Raw genomic sequence first — 22,515 nt, 5'->3', positions numbered from 1 at the left:
GTGACAACAGTAGCACAATTTTTGAAAGTTTAAAAATCTAGATGGTCACATTTATATATCTATTTCTCCACAGTTGGCCTGAAACATGACTGCTGCGGCTTCAGGGAATATTGTGTAAAGGTATAGTATTACATTGTGTCCCTGTTCACTTGAAGTCTTCATGATTGAAAAATTGTGATGTCAAATGTGTTGTTTGAAGATCCAACAATCAAATATCATCTTTATGTTCACTAAAATAACTTCTAAGAAAGTCATCCCAATTTACTGTTAATTATATTGAAGATTTGATTTGTATTTAAGCCTTTGTAAAGGTGAAAACAAAATACTGTGGTCACAAATAGTTTCATTTGAAGGATTTATTTTACAGATATTTGTAGCACTCTACACTGCAGTCAATCGGTCGATTAAAGTTTAATTCATACAGTAGTTTTCATACATATAAATACAACTGAAAGTGCTTCACATGAATTAAAATCCCCTATACCCCACGCTTTTGTCTTTGGCACATGATAGGCATGCTGTATTGGTTGAGATCAGGCGCCTGATAACAAGCAACAGAAGTGATGAATACTCTAAATAAGGAAAACATGATTGTCAAAATCCCGAATTGAGAGACATCTTCATAAATATACAATAAATATTTATAATGAGGTGAAAACCACTTGGTAAACATTTCGGAACAGCAAGGTCAGATTAGACGATGACAGAAAATAAATGAATAATAATTAAAGCAAGTGACAAAATCCAACAGAAGTAATACTGACACAATTTGAATGCCAATTATCAGTTAAAATAATTGAGAGGTAGAATGTAATTTTTGTTAAAATGTGCACATGATCAGAGGGGACTTGTCAACGTTTGCTTTTTTTTTTTTTTCTCTCCGTGTTATTGTTTCGTGCTTACTTGATAGCCCTTAATAGGTGTGGTCCATTTCCTTTACACAAAAACATTACACAGAGTTGCCACAGACGTAGAATCATTTGACTTACATTTAGGTTATATTCTCAACAGGAACAAACAGTAAAGCAGGAATCACTAACATTTATGAGACAACTTTTGACTAAACATATCAATATTGAACATATAAAATAATAATTATGTCTTAGATACAGTTATATTTTATCTAGTCAGTGAAGATTGCATTACAAATTTAAAATTAAAATTTACCGCATTTGTTGAGTAGGCGTTGAGTCGCATTTACCTTGCTATGCTGCATGCTTTAATGTAATGCTTACTGCATTAAGAATTTAGTGCCATCCTCCATAAAGTTCGGGCACTAAGCACATAATTTTTCAGAACTCATTGAAATATTTAGGTTCTGCATCACTAGAACAAGTCTTGCCGTGGCAGCCCAAGAGGAGGAGTCATGGTCCAGGGTTCCAAAAGTTGCCAGGCTACTAGGCCCAAATTAGCAAGGTGCCCGTGAAACATGCTCTGAAATGACACGGAGGAGTTAAAGGCCTCAATGAACATGCTGACAAGTGAGGTGAAAACCTTCACAAAACAACAGGCCACAATAACGGATTTAATGGAATACAATACAATAAAACTCACCCATTTCACAACAGCTGGAGTTGTAATAAAGCGCTATATATATTTATCTATCTATCTATCTCTCTCTCTCTCTCTCTCTCTCTCTCTCTCTCTCTCTCTCTATATATATATATATATATATATATATATATATATATATATATATATGCCTTTATGGAATTTGAAGTTACACAAAGCAATGTATTCAGGTCAATTATAGTGTAGTGGTACATTCGCCTGACTTGTGTGCGGGCAGTATGGGTTTGGTTCTCAGTCTGTGACGGTGTCTATGTCAGTCCTGAGACTGGCTGGCGACCAGTTTAGAGTGTCGTGCGCATTTCTCCCGTAGTCAGCAGGGAAAGGCTCCAGCACCCTCCCGCAACCCTGTCCAGGATAAGCGGTATGGATAGTGACCAAACGATATAAGGGTCGGCTGAGCTGGATAAGCTTCTCTTCCTTTCTCCGCGCCTTCTCTAACTTGCATTTTATCATATTGTGCTTTTCTCCTGGTTTTGAATTGGCTGCAGCCAGAATGAAACTAAATTTCTCCGTCCATTCATTTAAAACAACACGCATCGACCTTGCTAACTTTTCAGCAAGGCATACTGTCAGCAGCACTCTCTTCCGGTCTGCTGCGCAATTGGCAGTGGATCGTAAACAAAAGATTTGATTGGCTCAAATCAGTGAGGCCTTTTCCGTATTTACTAGAATTGCAGCGCCAACGTTTGCGTATGCGTCCTGAAAAAAATTCATCATAGATTGGCCATGGGTACGGCCATGAGTCCGAATCCGGATCGCGGTCCGCCATTTGTTGATGCCTGGCCTTCGACATAAAAGACACTGTAGCGACATCTAGTGGTTATCGGTTGTGACCGGAACAAACAACAATGAGAACCACTGTTCCCCAATAATTGAGTCAATTAATTTACTTAGACTGCGATTGGCTGGCAACCAGTTCAGGGTGTACTCCGCCTACTGCCCGAAGATCGTTGGGATAGGCTCCAGAAGATTAATGTATCTTCTCTCTCTTGGCATCCATGCTCCATGCCGAGGCAGCTACACATGGAAGCAAACTAAAAACTAACACAAACTAAAACAATTCATCAAGTTAACATAAAGCGTAAAACAACTAAGAAAAAAAAAAGCCTGTCATGGGTGCAGTTATTTACTTACTTAAGGCGGATACATTCTATTACATTAGAATAATGTCAAAAATGTAATTTATTTCAGTATTTTAATCCAAAAAGTTATCCAAATTATACAGATTCATTTACTTTTGAGAAGGCAAATTCCTCATTTTTATATTTAAAATCTTTCGATTATTTCTGAAAAATAATTTCTTGAAATACTGAATTTAGGGTTTTGGTAGGCTGGAACGCTATAATCAGCAAAATTATTTAAATGAAAAATAAAACCATGACATTTTTCACTCGAGTTTGTCTTCAATCAGTATTCGTTCAATTCCAGTACTGAATACCTCCAATAGATGGCAGGAGAGACCATTAAAAAATACACCTAATGATGAGCTCAGACTCACTGTGGTTGGGGGGAATATACAGCTAAATATGATTTTAAGTCGGTCGGAGCAATAAAATTGTAGTACAGTACTTTATAACTAATACAATATTTATTGTTTGTTACCCTCCCCTCCCCCGCTTTTTTTGCAAACACACATTAGGAAAATCGATATATTTAGTTAACTGTCCCTTCAACCAGGGATGTCAAAGTCAAATAGACATGGGGCCAAATTAAAAAATTTCCAACAAGCCGAGGGCCGGACTGATCGAATGTTCATTGAAAAAAATAAAATTATCACACATAGTTGAGTTAACCAAATTGAACATACCTAACATATATAATTCTATATGATTGGATCGGATAAATAAAGCAATATTTTGTTATGGTTCTGTCAGTAATTTTTAATTTTCAACAGGCACAAAAGACAAACTTTATAAAATCCTTGTAACATGCACATTAAATGAATGAAGCGGTATAATTCAAAGCACCATCAGTCTATTTTGTCAGGGAAATGAAAAGTCAAAAGGAGGCTAAATTTACTTTTTATCAGTTACTCAATTGAAATATTTTTAAAACAATTGGATTGAAACGAAATCAAGTAATGTGCAAACATCCTCTAATAATAGAAAAACAACACTTTCTTCTAAGAAAAGTCACATGTGCAATAAAAACAAATATTTAACTTAACTATAGTAAAAAAAAATCGAAATATGTTATTGCACAGTAATGTTCACTTATTTGAGGCTGAGGATGATACTTGGTGGTGTCTAATCTTTCGTACAAGTTCATCAAAGTCAGGCTCTGAGCTGAGGATTGAGTGAAGGTGTTCAGCAGTAAGTCGACTTCTGTGTAATGTTTTGTTCAGCTACATTAAAGAAAACAGTTGTTCACACAGTTATGTTCAGCCAAACAGAGCCATTGTTTGAGCACTTTGAATGCGCAGCTGGGGCATTGTGTCGAGAAGGAAACGGGAAAACTCCGCAGGACCCACTGCCGCATATTTTGCCTTCTGTGCGTCATTGCATTGGGGCTCAATCAACTCGATTGAGAGGTTAGGTGGTGAGCTTTCCACATCAACTAAAAATGGATTGCTGAGCAGTTCAAACTTCCCTTTTTGTGCTTCAAAGTCAGTAAATCGGCTTCGGAAGTCAGCGGCAAGTACACCAACTTTATCAGCAAACTGTGCGCTCAGGAACACACTGGTAGAGAGCTTCTGTTGCATGGTCTGACAGGTAGGAAAGTGGCTCAAGTTTTCTTTCCGCAAATGTGCCTGCCACAGTGTACGCCTTCACTGTACAGTACATATTAGAGATGTTCCCGTCTCCCGCTCAGCACGCCACCGTTGCATTATGGGAAATGTAGTTTTGGCGCAAGTGAAACACCAGCTGCCTACGGGCCGTTTCAAATAATAAATAAATATCATCCCGGGGGGCCAAATACATTTCTGGCATATTTAACTCAACCTTTAATTTGCGAAGGCTTATATTTCACATCAGAAACTATTGATAAGGCAGCTTATACATAATTATTAGGTACCTTCAGTTATCTAGTGGAAGAGCATTTTCATTGATTTGCCATGTGTTTGGAATAAATTAACGAACAATAATTCATAACTTATAACTCACAATATATGTTGGTAACTGAGGATATCTCTAACAGTGCACTGGTTGAGAATCACTGCTTTACATAACATCATCATTGTCCCTGCATGCAAAGACACAAAACTTTGAGTCGCAAGAAAAAAAAATAATACTGTAGCGTCACTGGGAAGCTGGTGTGCTCCCAGCATGCTTTGCGGCACTTGGAATATGAATGGCACTTGAGATGCATGTTTTGTGTTGATTGTATTTCTTCGATCCTTGTATTGGTGTTTTCATTGTTTCCTGGTTTGCTTCCCAGTTGATGTTTGGTGATAGTTTTGGTTTTGATGTGACACCGTGATTGTACATTAGTGTGCTGACTAGTGAGTTGCCTACACTTGGCATTTTGAGCATAAGCGACTGTTAGGTTTTTGTATTTTTATTTGCTGGGTGGTAACAAAAGTTGCTGGTGTCTCTCTCATTGATGTGTGGGTGTCACAACATTGTACACTAAGAGTAAAGAATTTATAAGAATCTAGGAATCAATTAAATTATATTTTCCACGAGGAATTAATAAAACTCAGAATTCACGTTGGCTGTTTCGCTTGGGCACGCCCACCACCGGGACAGCACGCAGGGCCCAAGCGCCGCGCACGCACCGTCACACATACTGGTGTCGCACAAACACGTCCGCGGTCATTTGTCTCGGCTCGCACACACTGATAAGCGTTCCTTCGACAGACCATGGCGACAGTGACACTCGCAAAGCTACTTCACGCTGATAACCGCAATCTGGTACAAGTAAACAAGACATAGGTTTGATAGAGTTTGTACTTGTGCTACTGTACTATTTACAAGTCTACTACAAGTCCATGTTGTTAAAACGTTTTTATTTTATGTTGCTTTAAGTGAAATAAAGCCACAACAGTTGCCAAATGAAACATTTTGGTTCTTGGCTTATTTTGGAGCAATGAGCGTTGATTCCACTGTTGCGTTATCTGTTTGTAATGCATAATCCTTAATAGTCCATCAGAAAGTCTTTGCTATTGGATGGAAACTTTGTATGCCTATTGTTAACTAAAACGGACTGAAACCTTTTTGCGTTTTCGTCGACTCAAACCTTTTTGAGTTTTCGTCGACTAAAACTAGACTAAAACTACCACAAAAAGGAATGATTAAATCCGACGAAAACTAATAAGCATTTTGGTCCAACTAACTAAGCCTAAGACTAAATCTAAAATTCCTGCCAAAAACAACACTTAGAGCAGGGGTGTCAAACTCCAGTCCTCGAGGGCCGGTGTCCTGCATGTTTTCCATCTCTCCCAGCTGCAACCCACCTGATTCAAATGAGCAGGATACTTATCAGGCTTCTTCAGAGCTTGCTGATGAGCTGATCATTTGAATCAGGTGGGTTGCAGCCGGGAGAGATTGAAAGCATGCAGGAAAGTGGCCCTCCAGGACTGGATCTTGACACCCCTGACTTAGAGTCACGGTTTTAAATCAAAACCAAAACTATCACTGAACAGCATATAAGCAAACAATGAAACAAATAAATAAAATTAACACAAAACATGCATCTCTCATGCCATTCATATCAGCAAAAGATATAACACAAAAAGATTACTGCAATGAATTCTGGGTGCCAATCATCCTCAGCCAATCAGATGGCTGATTAGAGAGATGTGAGTGGTGTGCTTTGGGCAGTGTGTGTGTTTTTTTTTTTTTGCTGAGTCTGTTGTCTAAACCTGTGATGTTTCGTGCTTGCAATAACATGAATGATAAGACGGACTACATCGTGGACAGCTCCCCTTTTGTCTGGCTTTCTCCTGCAGTACATACTGGTCTGTCTAAATGACTGTCTCAAACCATAACTAAAACAAATACTCACAGAGTTTATTTGTCACAGTCGATTCTGAGCCCTGGGGTCTAAGACTTGAGCCAGCAGGGTGTACTAACATTCACTCTGAAATACCCTAAGATGCTTCAGGCCCGTTAGTTGAGAGAATGGTGAGAGAATGGTATATGTATAGATCTCAGGGTTGCAGATTGTACACAAGGCGCGCCACATCACATGGTGACTCATGGTCGCAAAAATATGGTACATATACCTTGTAAACGTCTTGCAATCCTACATAAATGAAAACATTAGATCGATACGACATGGCATTGCATGGACAATAGGATTCTACAATAAAAAACTGGTCAGTCTTGAAGCAACACTTACTGAAGGGATCTATAGTGTCCAGATTGGTCTTCAATAACAAGCTCATTTTAAAGGAGGACAAGATCCAAGTGGCCCATTTTTCATTAACAAGCTCAGTTTGTATATTCTTTTATCAGGAAACTGAAATCAGATATCATTTTCTTTTTTATCTCTATATTTTGGAGAAATTAGAAAAAGAGTGAAAACTTGAAAAATGCCTACTTTGACTGAGGAATATGGCCACGCCCCCCTCCACTCTGCCCATGTTATGGTCGGAGTCATTGAAGAGACCGATTACAAACTCTACATTGTAAATTATTTTACTTTCATTGCTTATGACGTCCAACAAAAACAGTGATCATTTGGCACCAAAATTCATGTGGACATCCCTACCTATGACCACTATTAAAATAAAGAGTAATGGGTAGTGATGGGCACTCTGAAACCGAAGCTCCGGCGCGCGTTTCAAACCTGGAAATAAAATAGCTTCGGAACACTGTTCAGTCTGGAGAAAAACACGTGACCTATGAAGTCCAAAGCAATAACGGTTTTGTTTCCTTCTCTAAATGAACTCTAGTAAACCCTGTGATTGTCTCCTACAGGGTGTGCGCGGCGTGCGGAGACCTCGACGCTCAAATACCGGTAACTCGATGATTGTTTACTTCAGACAACAGGAAAAAATAGTGAAATTCACATTCACAACATTTCTTAGCTGGACATTAAACAAGGTATAAGGATTTTTTATTTACTCAAAAACTGCCACAATACACAAAAACATATTTTTTAGTATAAAGAACGAGGTATCCAATCATTGTGTTCAATCGGCCTGCCATGCATGTTTTGGAATGTGGGAGGAAACCGGAGTACCCAGAGGAAAACCACGCAGGCACGGGGAGAACATGCAAACTCCACACAGGATGAACGGAGCCGGGATTGAACCCACGCCCGATGCTGTCTCTCACTGTGAGGCCATCGTGCTAACCAGTCGGGATATATATATATATATAAATATATATAGATATATATATATAAATAAATATATATATATATATATATATATACAGTGAACCCCCGCTACTTCGCGGTTCACCTTTCGCGGGTTCAGTGCTTCGCGGGTCTAAAAAATATTCGGGGGCATTGTAGTTTCGCCGAGCGGCACAAGGGGGCGCTGAAGCGGTTAGACGGCCGGCGTGCGCCGAAGAGGAGAGTGGACGAAGAAGAGAGTGGTTGAAGAAGAGCAGGTTCCCCCGGACACGATTGGTGGCGACGGACACGATTGGTGGCGACGTTTCGCGCGGTTCGGACCGTATCAGAGCTCCGGCCGGCGTGCGTGGCAGTTAAGCCGTAGATGAGCAGCTTCCCCGGGCACGGGCGGTGCCAAACGGCCCCTAAGTTTAACTGAATGGAAGCTCCCGAGGAGGAGGGCATGCTCGCGTCACAGTAAGCCGAAGAGGAGCACCTTCTCCGGGCACCGGCGGAGCGCGAGGCTGTCAGTTATGAATGAATAAATAAATAAATAAATGAAGAATGCCACCTTTCATTTCACTGTCATGATCCGTGCCTGTCATGCCGCGTGTGTTTTTGTTTTTTCAGCTGTGTGTGCGTTCTTCCAGCGATCGTCTCGTGCTGCGAGACGCGCTGATTACACTGACTATATTGTGATTATAATAAATATCTTTGTATCACCACCTTTTTTCCCGGGTCTGCGTTTGGAGAGTCCTGTTCAATCCTCCAGCTCTGCTGGAGGATCATAACATTCACAGGGCACACCGGACGGCGTACCAGCAGGTAAAAGTTGAAGTAATTAAATAAATACAAAAAGAAGTAATTGAATAAATACAAAAATAATGGCTGGGGAATAAAAAAATAATAGGTTTTAATAATAATTTGTTTTTTTGTTATAACATGAATTTCACTCTCTCTCTCTCTACCCGTATTCTATATGGTGTACTGTATACAGGGGGGTATATAATTGCATCATTTTGCAAAATTTTAAAACGCAAAGAAATGCACATACAATACGGTAAGCACCACGGGCAATTGGGCAATTGGCCAATTCACTACAGTAGCTCAAGCTTCTCCCGATGCCCATCAGTCCACGCTCATCTCGTATACGTATGTACAATACGCTTCTGGCCATAGATCGCGGTTAGTTAGTCTTTGTCTCGCAGTAATTTTTTAAGTGTAAAAGTTTTGTGGAGCCATTCGTGATGCCTCCCAAACGCTCTTTATCCCTTGGTGCATCTAGTGAACCGAAGAGGAGCAGTAAAGCTCTTCATGCCCCTGCGCAAAATGACGGACTAATTATGTTAGTGTTTGCTTGTTTTTGTATGTTTGTTTTGTTTTTGTTTGGTTGTTCGTAAGTAAATTGTTTGGTAGAACAGTGTTCTAGTGTGTTCACTCTCTCTCTCTCTACCCGTATATTTTTTTTAATATATATTTTTTTAAGCATTTTTGAAGGTGCGCCGCTATATATAATTTATTTATTTTTTTTTTTTTTTGAAGGTGCGATGCTACTTCGCGGATTTTCAGTTTCGCGGGTGGTCTCGGTCCCCATTAACCGCGATAACCGGGGGTTCACTGTATATATATATAGAGAGAGAGAGAGAGAGAGAGAGAGAGAGAGAGAGAGAGAGAGAGAGAGGAGAGAGAGAGAGAGAGAGAGAGAGAGAGAGAGAGAGAGAGAGAGAGAGAGAGAGAGAGAGAGAGGAGAGAGAGAGAGAGAGAGAGAGAGAGAGAGAGAGAGAGAGAGAGAGAGAGAGAGAGAGAGAGAGAGAGAGAGAGAGGATTTTTTTGTACAATGTATGCAGATGTAGCCAATCTCGCTGGCGGCGTTCGCTTTTCAAGTAAATTGTCTGAGAAATGACTGCTGTCCTGACAACTGGCTTTTTAATTCCTTCATCTTTCTCTTCCTCAGCTCGCTTTTTGGCGGAAAGTCGGTATCATATTTTCCATGAACAGTTCGAAAATACCGCTCCACATTTCCCTTCTTTGGTATGCGATGGTAGACTGGCAGATGAGGCAAACGCACTTCGAAAATGTCATCGTGAAAAACAACTCCTCCTCCCATTTCGTATTAAAGTGATACGTTTTTGTCTTCTTACTTGGTCCAGCACCCCCACTCATGATCATACCCCCCTTGAGTTCAAGAGAATAAAACGAGGGCTTAAAATTAGAGGTTACCAATACGCTAGCTTGTTAGTTGTGCTGCATTTTAGCACCGTTGTTTGCGCATGCGTGGTGACCAATGTGCCACCAAAAAAAAATCAGCTGTCATCTGACTGGGTGCCCTGTATCAACCACATGACGGATAATGATAGGCTGACGTCTATTTTTTAATGTCATGCGATCTACCCATACTACCTTTGCGATCGAGTGGTCGATCGCGATCGACTTAATGAGCACCCCTGCCAGAGTCTGTAGTATATGACTGCAGTTCTAGTTTTTCGTCACCAGATGTCCTTATCACTGACGCTTTGAAGCTTCAAACCATTTTGAACCGATTGCTTCAAATGGTTCAGCCCTTCATAAAAGCTTCAGGATAATGTTAAAGTCTATTCTCTGAGAGAGCCAGGCAACCAGTGTAGAAACATCAGAACACAAGTAATATAGTGCGCCCTCTTGGTCTTAGTAAAAACTCTAGCAGTAGCGTTCTGGATCAACAGTAGTTGTCTGACTGACTTTTTGGGCAGACTAGAGCCCAAAAAAGCAACTACCTCAGTTTTTGCTCTGTATAACTGTAGAATGTTATGGGACATTCATTATTATTTTTTTGTTCAGTGCATTTACCCAGTGCTTGTATGCTGCTATGGTAACCTGAGGACTGATGAGCTGTGTATCATCTGCATAGTTATGTTAATGGATTGCAATATTTTCCAATATAAGTGGAAGTAATGGAAGCATGTAGATGTTAAAAAAGAGGTCCCAGGATGGAGCCTTTGGAACCCCCCCCCCCCCCCATGTAAATTTGGGATGCCCAGATTTAAAGTTACTTATTGACACGGAAATAATACCTTCTCTTTTAGTGGGAGGCTAACCAATCAATAACTGTGCCAGATATTCCCACCCAAGTTTCCATCTGATAAATTAACGTGTCTTGTTGATGGTCTCAAATGCAGCACTGAGGTCCAATAACACTAACACTGAAGATCGACCATGATCATTGTTTAAGCGAATGTCATTAAATACTTTGACCAGCGCACTCTCAGTGCTGTGATGTGGTCTACAACCTCATTGGACGACAATGAAGCAGCTGACTACAGTCAGCAAGGGGTTGAGCTGTTGAGACACAGCGCTTTCGATGATTTTACTTTAAAAAAAAAAGATTTGATATGATATTGTTGTTGTTGATATTGTTCATTAAGGTCTTTTCAAAATTGTTCTTTTTCAAAGAGTGACTGCGTAGTATATTTTTTAGAGGCTGAGGGAAGAATCATGAGTTTAGACACATGTTCACGATCTGTAGCATCTCATCTGTGGGGACACATTTCAATAATAATATTCCCTTTATTAGTCCCACAATGGGGAAATTCGAGATTCGAACCCAGGCCTCCTGGGGAGACTGGGTCCTGAACGCGGCGCCTTAGACCACTTGGCCATCCTGGCAACATCATCCAATACGCATGTCGTGCATGTTACGTATTCAGGAAACAAAAAAAACAACTGACTGTATTCCATTACAGAAAAAAATGCAGAAAAAACAATCAGATTACTGGTATATTAATAAAAATGTGCATTGTTTTGCAGAATAAAATATTTAATGTCTAATACTTGCCGCTCTCGACTTGTTGGCCAAACTAGATTTTGCAGAGTTAAGTGGATAACTGTTCACAGTACACATCAATGGTCATCCCACATATGTTTTATTTGGCCAGCATTTAAATAACTGAGACAGGTCAGGGCTGCATGGATACATGGTGGTGTTAGCGCTGCAATTTCATATGTGACTCGATGGTGACTGTTTTGTATCGTATTCTCAGTAGGACTTATTCGTTTTCAAACAATTTTATCAATAACAACAACCTAGCAGTGGTAGACGGTCAAGGCCTTCAAGGCCTTCCCTGCTGGCCTAACATAATCAAGGAATCATGATTATATTCTTCACATTGATGTCATATTAATCGTAGTGTTGTATTTTTAGGTTTGACTTTTTATCCAATCAGAATCCAGCTAGCTTGTTTTGCCAGGTAGATTTCACGATACCACACGCACTATTCGTCCGAGGCCTTCAGATACAATTGTGCGGCATCTGTTCTGTGTCTCTAGGGGGCTTTTACAGTTGATACACAGATGCGATAGCCAATCAGATGTCGAGTTGATGACAGTAAGGCCTTCTTGTTGGCCTTACGCCTAAGATGATGAACTCGTTTTGTGATTGGATATTCACTCATGAGAGGGCAGCGCTATGCGGAATCAATTCACCCGGAAGTTGTAACAGGCGACCGTTCGAAAATATAAAATATATTCTTGCTTTTTTTTTAACCACAATGGCCGAAGGAGGGAAAAGTGTGGATTCAATTGCAGATACACTAGTGAGGCCATTTTCAAGTCGGACTTTTCAATAGAAGCTACGTCATCCAACATTCACTCAGTACTGTGTCAGTGTGTTTCTGTATGTTATTTGTCCAGCCGTGGTGTCATAAATGATGGTATTGTGTGGAGTATTTATTCAAGTCGGACTTCACTGAAGGCCTACGTGTGAAATGCACGGCCCGCCACTGCAACCTAACAATTTTGAAACATGTGAACGGTCAAAATCATCCTTACTGCTTGTTACCATGGAGGAGCGCATAGAGCTAGCATGCTAGCCCTACACCTGCAACTTATAAGTAAATACTTCACATATTTCCATCACAAATCACCCACAGCTTTATGTTTTAAAACACCTTTTACCAATATCAGCTGCTAAATTAGTCACCGGGTATGAAAAAATAAATAAAAATACAAATGTTTAATATAAAATAAAAATACAAACAGTTAATATGGAGAAATCACAGAAGGTCCGCATGTGTGTGTTTGTATGAGGTGGTGGTATGAGACCATTATTGTAGCAAAACTATTTACAAATGTGCATTGCAATCCACAAATGTGTAAAAAGAATCCATAACCAGAGTCACAATCGCGTACCGAGAATTTACAAATGCGTAATGGAAGTCACAAATGTGTACAGAGAATCTATAAATGCGTAATTGAAGTTACAAATGTGTTCAGAGAATCTACAAGTGTGTACAGTGATCCCTCCCTATATCGCGCTTCATCTTTTGCGCTTTCGTGCTTCGCTGATTTTTTTACAGTGGAATTGTGCTCAGTGTAGCAGCCCCTTGGATTTCGAATAAGGAGAGAGTTTCAAACGGGTGTCGATAATCTTTTATCTCTGAACAAGCATATTCACCATTCTGCACCGTGAAAACTACAGAACAATAGAAAAATACAAATTGTAATAATAGTTTCACAAATAATTCACATATCAATCATATATGCACAACGCTCCTATCAACTAAATACATAGGAATAAAGAAGTACAAATGAATCAAATTACACCATATTATTTGCCATCCAACTAATAACTTACATTTTTAATATATTTAACATTTTATACACTACCGTACCTCATTCCGCTCTCCAAGGGCGCTAGTTAACAGTTCCGCCAGTCAGCTATCTTGCCTTAGCTTGGGATACATATCGAGATTCTGAGCTACGGACAATGTAAAACAACGAAAAATCACAATGTCAATTCTTTCCCAAAACAATCAAATGAATGCTCTATACCTAGTGTGTGTTAATATAGATGGCTTTTTTACCACTCCTCTGTCAACATATGAGCACACGCCTCAAAGTGAAGCAACCCCGAAGTTGAATAACAAAAAAAAAAAAAGCGAGAATAAGAAATAACACGCTTAAAACGAAGGTGACACTGCAGGACCACAACGTCCCATCGACACGCGCAAACAAACCACAACAATGCATCATATTAAATGCATTGTAAAATAATAAAAACTTAAATAAATAAAGCTGACTACTTCACGGGTTTCACTTATCACGTGTTATTTTTGGAACGTAACTCCAGCGATAAACGAGGGATCACTGTACATGGATTGTATGTGCACTGGGCCTCCTGATTGGCTGCGTTCTTAGAGCCAAAAATGCGTGTGGCGAGTTGCAAATGCGTATCTGGAGACTTGTGTGGCTCCATAGATACACATTCAGACCACAAGGGGACGGTAGTACTCTACCAGCCCAGTACCACCAATATATACAAGAATAACATGGATAGTATCGACGCACGGTCAAGTATAATTTATTTAACATTCTTTAAATTGGAATCAATGCAAGAATAAAGTGGAACTAACTGCATTGTTTGTACATTACACATCGAACTCACTTAGTCAGTGTGTCTTATTTCCTCATTCCTCCACGTTAATATCCGGTCACAGAACAAAATAACCTAGGCACTACTGCCCTCTAGGGGTAGTAACGTGAACATTACATATCGATACGCTAACAAAATATCAAAAATAATATGATCACAGAAGCAAACAAAAAAATGGATGAAACTTCCCTAAACCTGACAATTGACACATTAACTATGCTTCCCTTTAATGCATCTCCTAAACACTTCTTTTTTTCTAATTAAGTAATTTATTTTTTCAGTAAACACTGCACGCCATATAGACTCCATCCGATCATCTGTCTCCCGCGCCTGTCGAATACTACCGCAGCGCCCCCTTGTGGTCTGAATGTGTTATTACGGAGCCACACAAGTCTCCAGATACGCATTTGCAAATCGCTCCACGCATTTGTGACTCGTGCGCGACAGGACTGTCGCAAAAGTCACGTGAAAGAACGCAACCACTCAAGAGGCCCAGTGCGCATATAATTCAATGTACACGTTCGTAGATTATTGGTACACATTTGTGACTCTGGTGACAGGTACGGATTCTTTTTACACATTTGTGGATTGAAATATGCATTTGTAAATAGGTTTGATACAATAATGGCCCCATACGGTGGGACGGAGAGGTGGTGTATGGTGTGGGATGAAGCGAACGTCTTCTCTTTTCTACATTTCACAAATGATCAAACTGGTCATGTGGAAATGTTTGGAAAATCTTACGAATCTCCGAAGTTTTCTTTCCCTCGCCAGATGAAGTTGTCTGTCTGCCTGTCTGTCTGTGCAGCATGGTGCAAAAGTGATTAGTAGCTCTCCCTCACATATCTTGTGTTTTGGATTTGTGGATGTTCAGGCTTCCTCCATAATTCCAAAAGCATGCATATTAAACAACCATAAGATAGGAAAGACCAGATAAATATTCTGTTTTATTGAATTTCTGATATATCTGGTGTTGGTATAATCCAAAAGTCATTCAACATATTGAAGTTATATTACGTTATTAAAATGGCACTTTGATGAATTACTAAATACATTTTTAACAGGTGCATCTTCTTAACCATCAAACGCACCAACCATACATGCGCACTAATATTTTGTTCCATGAAAATTTTAAAATTGTGATATCCGGTTGTAGTGGGTTCACCATTTGACTTTTCACTTCAAAGTGGAAGCAGCGGTCCTGGCCTATGTCATATAGATTTAGCACCACCTCCTGGAGAAAACAAATGCTGTGTGTCGTCCAAATGTACATTTGCATCACTTTTCATTCAAGATACTATGTCATTAACCATGACGAACAAGGATGCACAGGTCTCCTTTCATTGACAGGTCCATCCCATCATCATTAGCTCATGATGCCGTCAAATCATATAGAGCTGCAAAAATATTCATTTATGTGGCATAGAAACAAATGTCAGACTTACTCATCCAAAAAAGGGGATGTGTTTAATCTTGGCACTTTTAATCTTCATTCATTCAAATGTATTTTGTAAATTACTGATTAGCATGCATAATAAGTGAATAAGTGTTACAAAATCTGGAAAAAAATATATGGATAAATCATCATCCCCATCATGTCTCACCAATGAAGGTCCTGAGGTCAGCGAGAGTGGTCCTTTTAGTGTTGGTCCACCACTGAACTCTAATCACATTTTTCACTTCCTTTGAGCAGCACAGACCAAAAGCAACAACTTCACTCATGAAAACAAAAGAGGGGTTTGGGTTCCCAGTGTAAATTAGAGTGGGCCACAGAGAATTCATTCATACTCTACTGCCTGCACACACATGCAGGAAGCCTTGAAAGAATGCAACCAGTGTGTGATGCAAAATAGGTGTGTGGTCAGAGCGGTGTGGTTTTTTTTTTTGGAGTTGGCTCTTAGGAAAGGGGGAGTGATTTTGAGGGACCTTTCTGAGACGCACCACTATACTCTCCAAGTTCAGGGGGTGGAAACTGCCAAAGAGGAGGAGGTAAATGCACTCTTCCCTAACGGAATCATGTTTAGCTTTTCATTTGAATTGTCTGGTTTTGATCGTTTGTTGATGTTTTTTTATTGCTGTGCTTCTTTTCTTGGATAAAATACATTATTTGGGTCTCTTTTTGCACCTCTGGTAGAAGCATTCAAGTTTGACTGAGACTTAAAATGATCGACTACGGTGAGTACGAATGTACCCTTTGAATAATCTACCAATTATTCCATTCCAGGTTGGAAAAACTACACAGACTTATTATTATGTTGTGTATGTTGGAGATTTAAGCAATGATTACATCAAATGACCGAAGATAGATAAAACGTTACAGCACAAGAAAGTTTAGTAGTTCACTTGCTAACTTCAAGGCTGGATACATAAAATAATATGCATGTCAGCAAGTGGAGGTAATCTTTGTAGCACAGATCTGTAAGGCCAGCAGTGGATGGTTTGACTACCTCTCTATGTGTCCACACCCGCAATTGTGATATGAAGCCACACAGGATATAACCACGTGGAACATATTTAAGAACATATTTCTGTTTGTCTCTGCATGACCCATTCTAAGGCACAACCATTTTGCAAGGCATGACTGAAAGTGTCCCTCTTACGTTTTACTGTTCATTGTCAAGCTTACTTTGGCTCACCGACTGGAAAACTCCCACTGCAAACTCCAAACAAGACACATGTTGTTCAGCTGCATGGAAACCCCACCCCTCGGCATATTCTCCAATCAGGGTCTTTTCAACTGCAGTGCGTGTATCTGTAAGGCTATAGAGATCATGTTTGTATCGTTTCTCTGAGGGCACACTGAAATGTGGACATGTTTATTTAGCCGTCATGAACACAGTTTTCCTTAAACTGTTGCTTCTGTAACACCAGTAGAACTGAGCTTGTGTGTCTAAAAAAGGAATCCATTATTTACATTACCGGACATTTATTTATGAATTGCTGCTGTAAAAATGTAATTGAATAAAGGTTGAATCATTGTGCAAATTAACTGTGCATTTTTTCCCAAAGTTTTAATCAGTTCGAAATTGACTTCCATCAGTCAAAAGGCAAGCTAAGGGAAGGTAGCTTTATAAGCACAATAAATATACCAGGCAACTCATTGTGCTTTGCATAAGCAAAGACAGAGTACCTAAACGCGTTTAGAAAAATATAACTGCAAATGACATTCAGAAGCAAAGAAGAGAAAACAAATGTAGCTTGCAAAAATTACAAAAAGAACGTACGGTGCCGCCATTAGCGTCCACTGTACTGCCTATCTTGCGAGCAAACAGGTCAGGTTTTTGAAGAAAGTTTCCATCACTGCTGGTAAGAAGAATTAGTTTACTGTGGCTAACAGCTGGAAGTCCCATACTATTAAAATAATAATAATAATAATAATAATAAAAACTGGCAAAAAATAAGAGAGCAATAAGGGAACAACATCTGGAAACATAATTCTGAGATATTTCAGTTCACAGGGAGTAAGAAATCCACCAGTCATGCAGAGAGTCTAAAACTCTATATGTATTTCAGATTTTAAATATGAAACATGTCAGTCAAGGAGACGGGGCTTGGATAATGGATGTATAAACGTCCTGCCAATAAAAGCTGCTGTAACTTGACCCAGATGATCCTATCTTCTCAAATTTCACAAATTTGAAGATAGTCCTGGCCAGAAGACATCTACAAACTTATTTTTCATTGTGGTGGTAGCTCTACCTACTGGCATGAAACGCTGCTGGCAATAATGACATTAAGCCTGACTAATCAATATTTTACTAATTTAATGTGCAATTTTTTAAAAATAGCTCAGTATTGCCCCCTACAAATTTAAAATGAATTTTTACATGAGAACAAATAATTCCTGAAAATATACTGGATTGCCCATGGTACTTCTGACACTCCCAGGAAGGGATTCACTGAACTTGAGGTGTTCCAGATAAAGAACCATTGCCTGTGTTTACAAAATATTTGTGGTGACTTAGAAAAGCATCCACAACAACATGTATAATGCATTTGAGCATCTTTCGGTAATGTGATGTTGAAGACTACAGGCCATTAGTCAATTTAGTCCATTATTATGGAGAGCTGTGCATGGCCGCGTAGAGTGAGTGAGAGAGTGAGTGAGTGGGTGGGTGAGTGAGTGCGTGGGTGAGTGGGTGAATGTGTGTGTGATAAAGAGAGAGAGAGAGAGTCAATAGGTAACTGACAAGTTTATTTTTCTTCCAAATCTGGAGAATAAAAGTGCTTCAGTACTTTAATCCCTTGATGTCTCCATAATTGGCTCTGTAGTCTCTCAGGACACTCTTATTGATGGATTCAGTCAGACTGTCCTAACTGAATTTGTTAATTGCTCTCCAGAGCATCCCTCTCCATTAAGCTCGGGACCAGGAGTGAGTGGTGCACTGGTTCCCGAGCTGCCAATGCACACATATCGACACCCACTGGCCGCCATGCCTCAAAGGTACTCCCACCAGAGGAGGAAAGCCAGCACAGCTGCTGCAAGGCGGATGGAATTGAGAAGCAGGGACCAGCGCAACACTAAGAACAGCATCCCAAACAGCAGCCATAACCAGCGTTCCAAGAAGCTCACCATGCTCTCCAGGTATCAAAAGCAACAACTGGGCACATTAATGTTACTGCCCGTTCTTGATTCCTGCTAACTTTATTCTGACTCTCTCTCAAGGTCCTTGATTCTGTGTCACTCTAAGACTAACGATGACTGCCCCAGTTCTGAAGGGAAGGAGGCTTGTGGGAGGGAGATGTCAGAGGAGAAAAGGACTTGGAGTTTAGGCTGGAGGACAGATGTTGCCACTGAGGAAAAAACAGGATATAGGAGTGGAGAAATCAAACACTGGAGGACACGGCATTCAACCTTGGACACACCGTTAAGTAAAAATAAAAAGAGCTCGCGGAGATCTTTTAGTATCAAGGTATGAATGCAGAGGCTTTCACTCAACATAATCGACTGAATCCAAGCATGTATTTTTTTTGTAAGAGAGATGTTTCCTCAATCGCTTCAAAACATTCGGACTGCATACATAGTATATAGCACATACATTATTAGGTTAATGAATAATTTATGGTGTATGTGCTACCACAATAGAATAATGGGGAGCTGCATCCATTTTAAGCAGAGTACAATTAATAATTTGGAGACAGTCGACTGAGAAGTGGTTAATTGTGCTATGCTCCATTTCCTTGATACCTGGGCCACGACGATTCCAAACTGGAGTGATCATTGATTTACGTAATATCGATGCTGGTTACAAACTACATATGCACAACTACTTAATACGATGTAAACCTCCCTCTCATAGCAGCACGGCATAATAAACATGCACCTTAAAAAGGAAGCTCGGCTAATTCCCGATTCAATTTAGGACAAGGACAGTCGTCTCTGGAAGCTAGCTGTAATTGACACACACAGGCTACCATGTGGGTCTGATGGAACACCACATGTGATGTCGTGTTGTGGTTCGCTCACATAGTGTTGCGTCTGCTGTGGATTACGTCAGCCTAGTCAGTGAACTCACGTTTATTCAAAACAAAAATGCATTTTTTTATATATCCGTGATTTTACATCAAAACAACAAGAACACATGTGCTACACTGTAAAATCCAATAGCTGCACTGACATGCAAACACGAGTGAACTACTAGTTTATCAAAAATATGCCTCTTTGACTGGTATTTATTAATCACTTGCATGCTTAAAAATCCAAAGGACTTCATGTTTTGAGTAGCGATTACTTAATTTATAGTTAAGATCAACAACAAGTGGCAATAATATCTTCTGTGTTTTTAATCATGGCCATTGTTAGACTGCCATTCTCCCATCGGTGGAGGAAGATTCATCAATTTTTGACAGGAACTCGTCCGGAGTGTCGGGGCAAGTGCCCTTGACCAGATTGTTCCCGGTTTACATGGTAAACCAAAGCATCAACTGTTTTTGACAGTGCGGGTTTGAGTTTGGCACAGCTTCTCGCGGTTAGTTCACGCAGCAGGGAACTATTATTTTACTTTTACTATTACAATACAACCCCAGATAGTTGGTGAGATTTGAATCAAGGTTTTCTATAAACAATGTTCAGAAACTTGGATCTTACGGATCGCGTTTAAGTACTCCAAAATATGCATCACTCCAGCGGCTATAATGGGATTTATGAGGACCTTGAAAGAGCGGCAAATTTGAGTTATTATGGCACCACTGGAACTGGTCACCCCCACCCCAGAATCATAATGGCATTGCTTGTCTGTTCATCATCCTCTATCGGATGTAACCTGCTAAAACTGCTCTTCTCAGTGCACTTAGAAATTGCACCATTTATTTTCTTTGTCCTTTACTGTGAACCCAATAACCTACCGGTAGATAATATAATAGTCATAAAGCTTACTTTATCTCCTTGCCTGAAAGATTCACTCCAGGTTATGGTTGTTTACTCTCTTTTTCTCACGTGTATCTGTGTTATAGGAGAGCAGTATTTGGAAGATGTGTGTAGCCACAAGGCCAACAGAGGAGGTGTGTATACCACAAATGGCAGATAATTGCGGCTTGACAGAACACAACGACCAAAATATCGAGCCAAGAAGGAATGGAGGTGATGCAAACAGGTAGAAAACTATGTGTGCTGGACAAAGAGTTAAAATGTTACGTGAGCACATTTTACTTTCTCTGGCAAAACACTTCCCGCTCTGTCAAGCACATTGGACAATATTATAGTCTGAAATACTAAATATCATACACGTGTGCTGTAATTAGGGCCGGTCCTGGTCTTTGTGGGCCCTCTAACTGATCAGCAGCACCAACCGTGCCACTATTGATTACTCTAAAGCTCATTATGTCAATGTGACTACAGCAATCTCTTCATTTATACTTTTATTCATTGCAAAAACAGCACCACTAAACCATTGGATCCTTTCTAATCAGTTACCACTGCGTAAGTCAAGTCAGGACTACACCCCAGAAAAATTTACATTTTCCTGCCTGCTAATGCATTTTAATTTGGTCCAGTTGCGTTAAGTCATTGCATTTACACTTCAATGCAATAGTCTGATTCATAATTATACAAAGACAAAATAATTTTATCCTAACATCAGATAAGAAGAATGAGACTTAATGCATTTATGAATTATATGATAAACAAGCCCAAGGAAAGTATCTGAGGTAAATTATTATTAAAGTGCCATAATGAGTACCTATACGTAATTACATACATGTTTTTTTTCTTTCTTTCTTCATGGTATAAGATCAAATGTACCATGTATCATTAGAGTTGCATTGCACATTCGTACCAAACCAATTTTAAATAAAACAATAAATAAAAAAGTCAATAACACGAAGACATAACCAAAAAAGCCTAATGCAAGATCTAACGTTGAGTACACGACTTATTTCTTTAGTTAATGCCAGCGAACTCTAACGGTCCTGAGAATAAAATTAAGAGGCATGTCGCTCAGACACAATTTAAGCTTTTTTTCCTTTTAAAATGTCGGTTAAAATAAATAAAGTTCCGACGTGTGATGATGCAGCCAAGTCTGAGCGAATACACCCGCATTGTCACTCGACAACGTAGACAACGTAAGTTGCTATTCTCAATTTAAACGCTAGGCATTAACATCCTCTGCGTTTACCTCGAGATTGTTGCTTCTTTTCTTCACATTTTCTTTTTTGCTTGGTGCCCTTGTTTACACACAATTGCACATTGTCTTGCGGACCAGTCATCAGAAAGTGAGATATTGTGTCATTAATTGGTTTTCCATAAATGAAGCGCACGATGTGTGTGCGCATTAGTGTTGCCAGATTGGGGCCCTTTGGTAAAGTCTGGGCCCTTCATGGCTGCGAAATTGGCATATAGGCAACTGACTCTAATTGATACTTTGATATGCTTGTGTCAAAAAATTCTTGAATAATAAAACATTTACACAACATAAAGCATGCCTGGTTTATCTAAACATCCATTTTCAAAAAATACACATTGTCTGTGATAAAAAAAAATACTGAAAATACCAAAATTCAAGAAGCAGAAATTGATGCATGTCTGACAATGATTATCATTATCTTTGTTAAGTTAAATATTGAAAAATAAGGCACACAAAACATAGTGTAAAAGTGCATATACTTACAGAGCAGTATTTAAAATATCCTAGTGGTTTTATTTCCCATTTAATTTGTATGCTAAGCACCATCTTGTGTTCGATTTTTTTCTACAGCGGTTCCACCTTCTTGAACCAAGACAAGCTGGCACCTATTAACGGACAGTGTTTAAGCAATGGTGCATGGATGGAGGGGGGTGGAACAAAAAGCATACATAGAGCCGATAAAGAGGTAAT

The 22,515-nt window shown here is 39.6% G+C and overlaps 1 protein-coding gene across 4 annotated transcripts in view; it reads left to right on the top strand.

The window, feature by feature from the left end:
* Positions 1–4,146: 4,146 nt before the first annotated feature.
* The window catches only part of il16 (interleukin 16), a 58,308-nt gene continuing 39,939 nt past the window's right edge, over positions 4,147–22,515 (top strand). The window contains exons 1-6 of one of the 4 annotated variants that reach the window (XM_088295604.1): positions 16,169–16,192; positions 16,338–16,378; positions 18,545–18,788; positions 18,870–19,116; positions 20,657–20,796; positions 22,396–22,510. In XM_088295604.1, coding sequence (XP_088151730.1) covers positions 16,366–16,378; positions 18,545–18,788; positions 18,870–19,116; positions 20,657–20,796; positions 22,396–22,510 — 759 coding nt within the window. In that variant the 5' untranslated portion in view covers positions 16,169–16,192; positions 16,338–16,365. Of the gene's footprint in view, positions 4,284–7,438; positions 7,477–16,168; positions 16,193–16,228; positions 16,379–18,544; positions 18,789–18,869; positions 19,117–20,656; positions 20,797–22,395; positions 22,511–22,515 lie in introns of those variants that run through there. The other 3 variants (XM_088295606.1, XM_088295607.1, XM_088295605.1) reach the window with 3 other exon arrangements.

This window comes from Idiotropiscis lumnitzeri, chromosome 5 (genome assembly GCF_059441095.1).
Source record: "Idiotropiscis lumnitzeri isolate Australia: NSW breed Sydney's pygmy pipehorse chromosome 5, RoL_Ilum_1.0, whole genome shotgun sequence".
NCBI lineage: Eukaryota > Metazoa > Chordata > Actinopteri > Syngnathiformes > Syngnathidae > Idiotropiscis > Idiotropiscis lumnitzeri.
The sequence above is the reverse complement of the archived record's forward strand: the minus strand, read 5'-3'. Positions and strand labels throughout refer to the sequence as shown.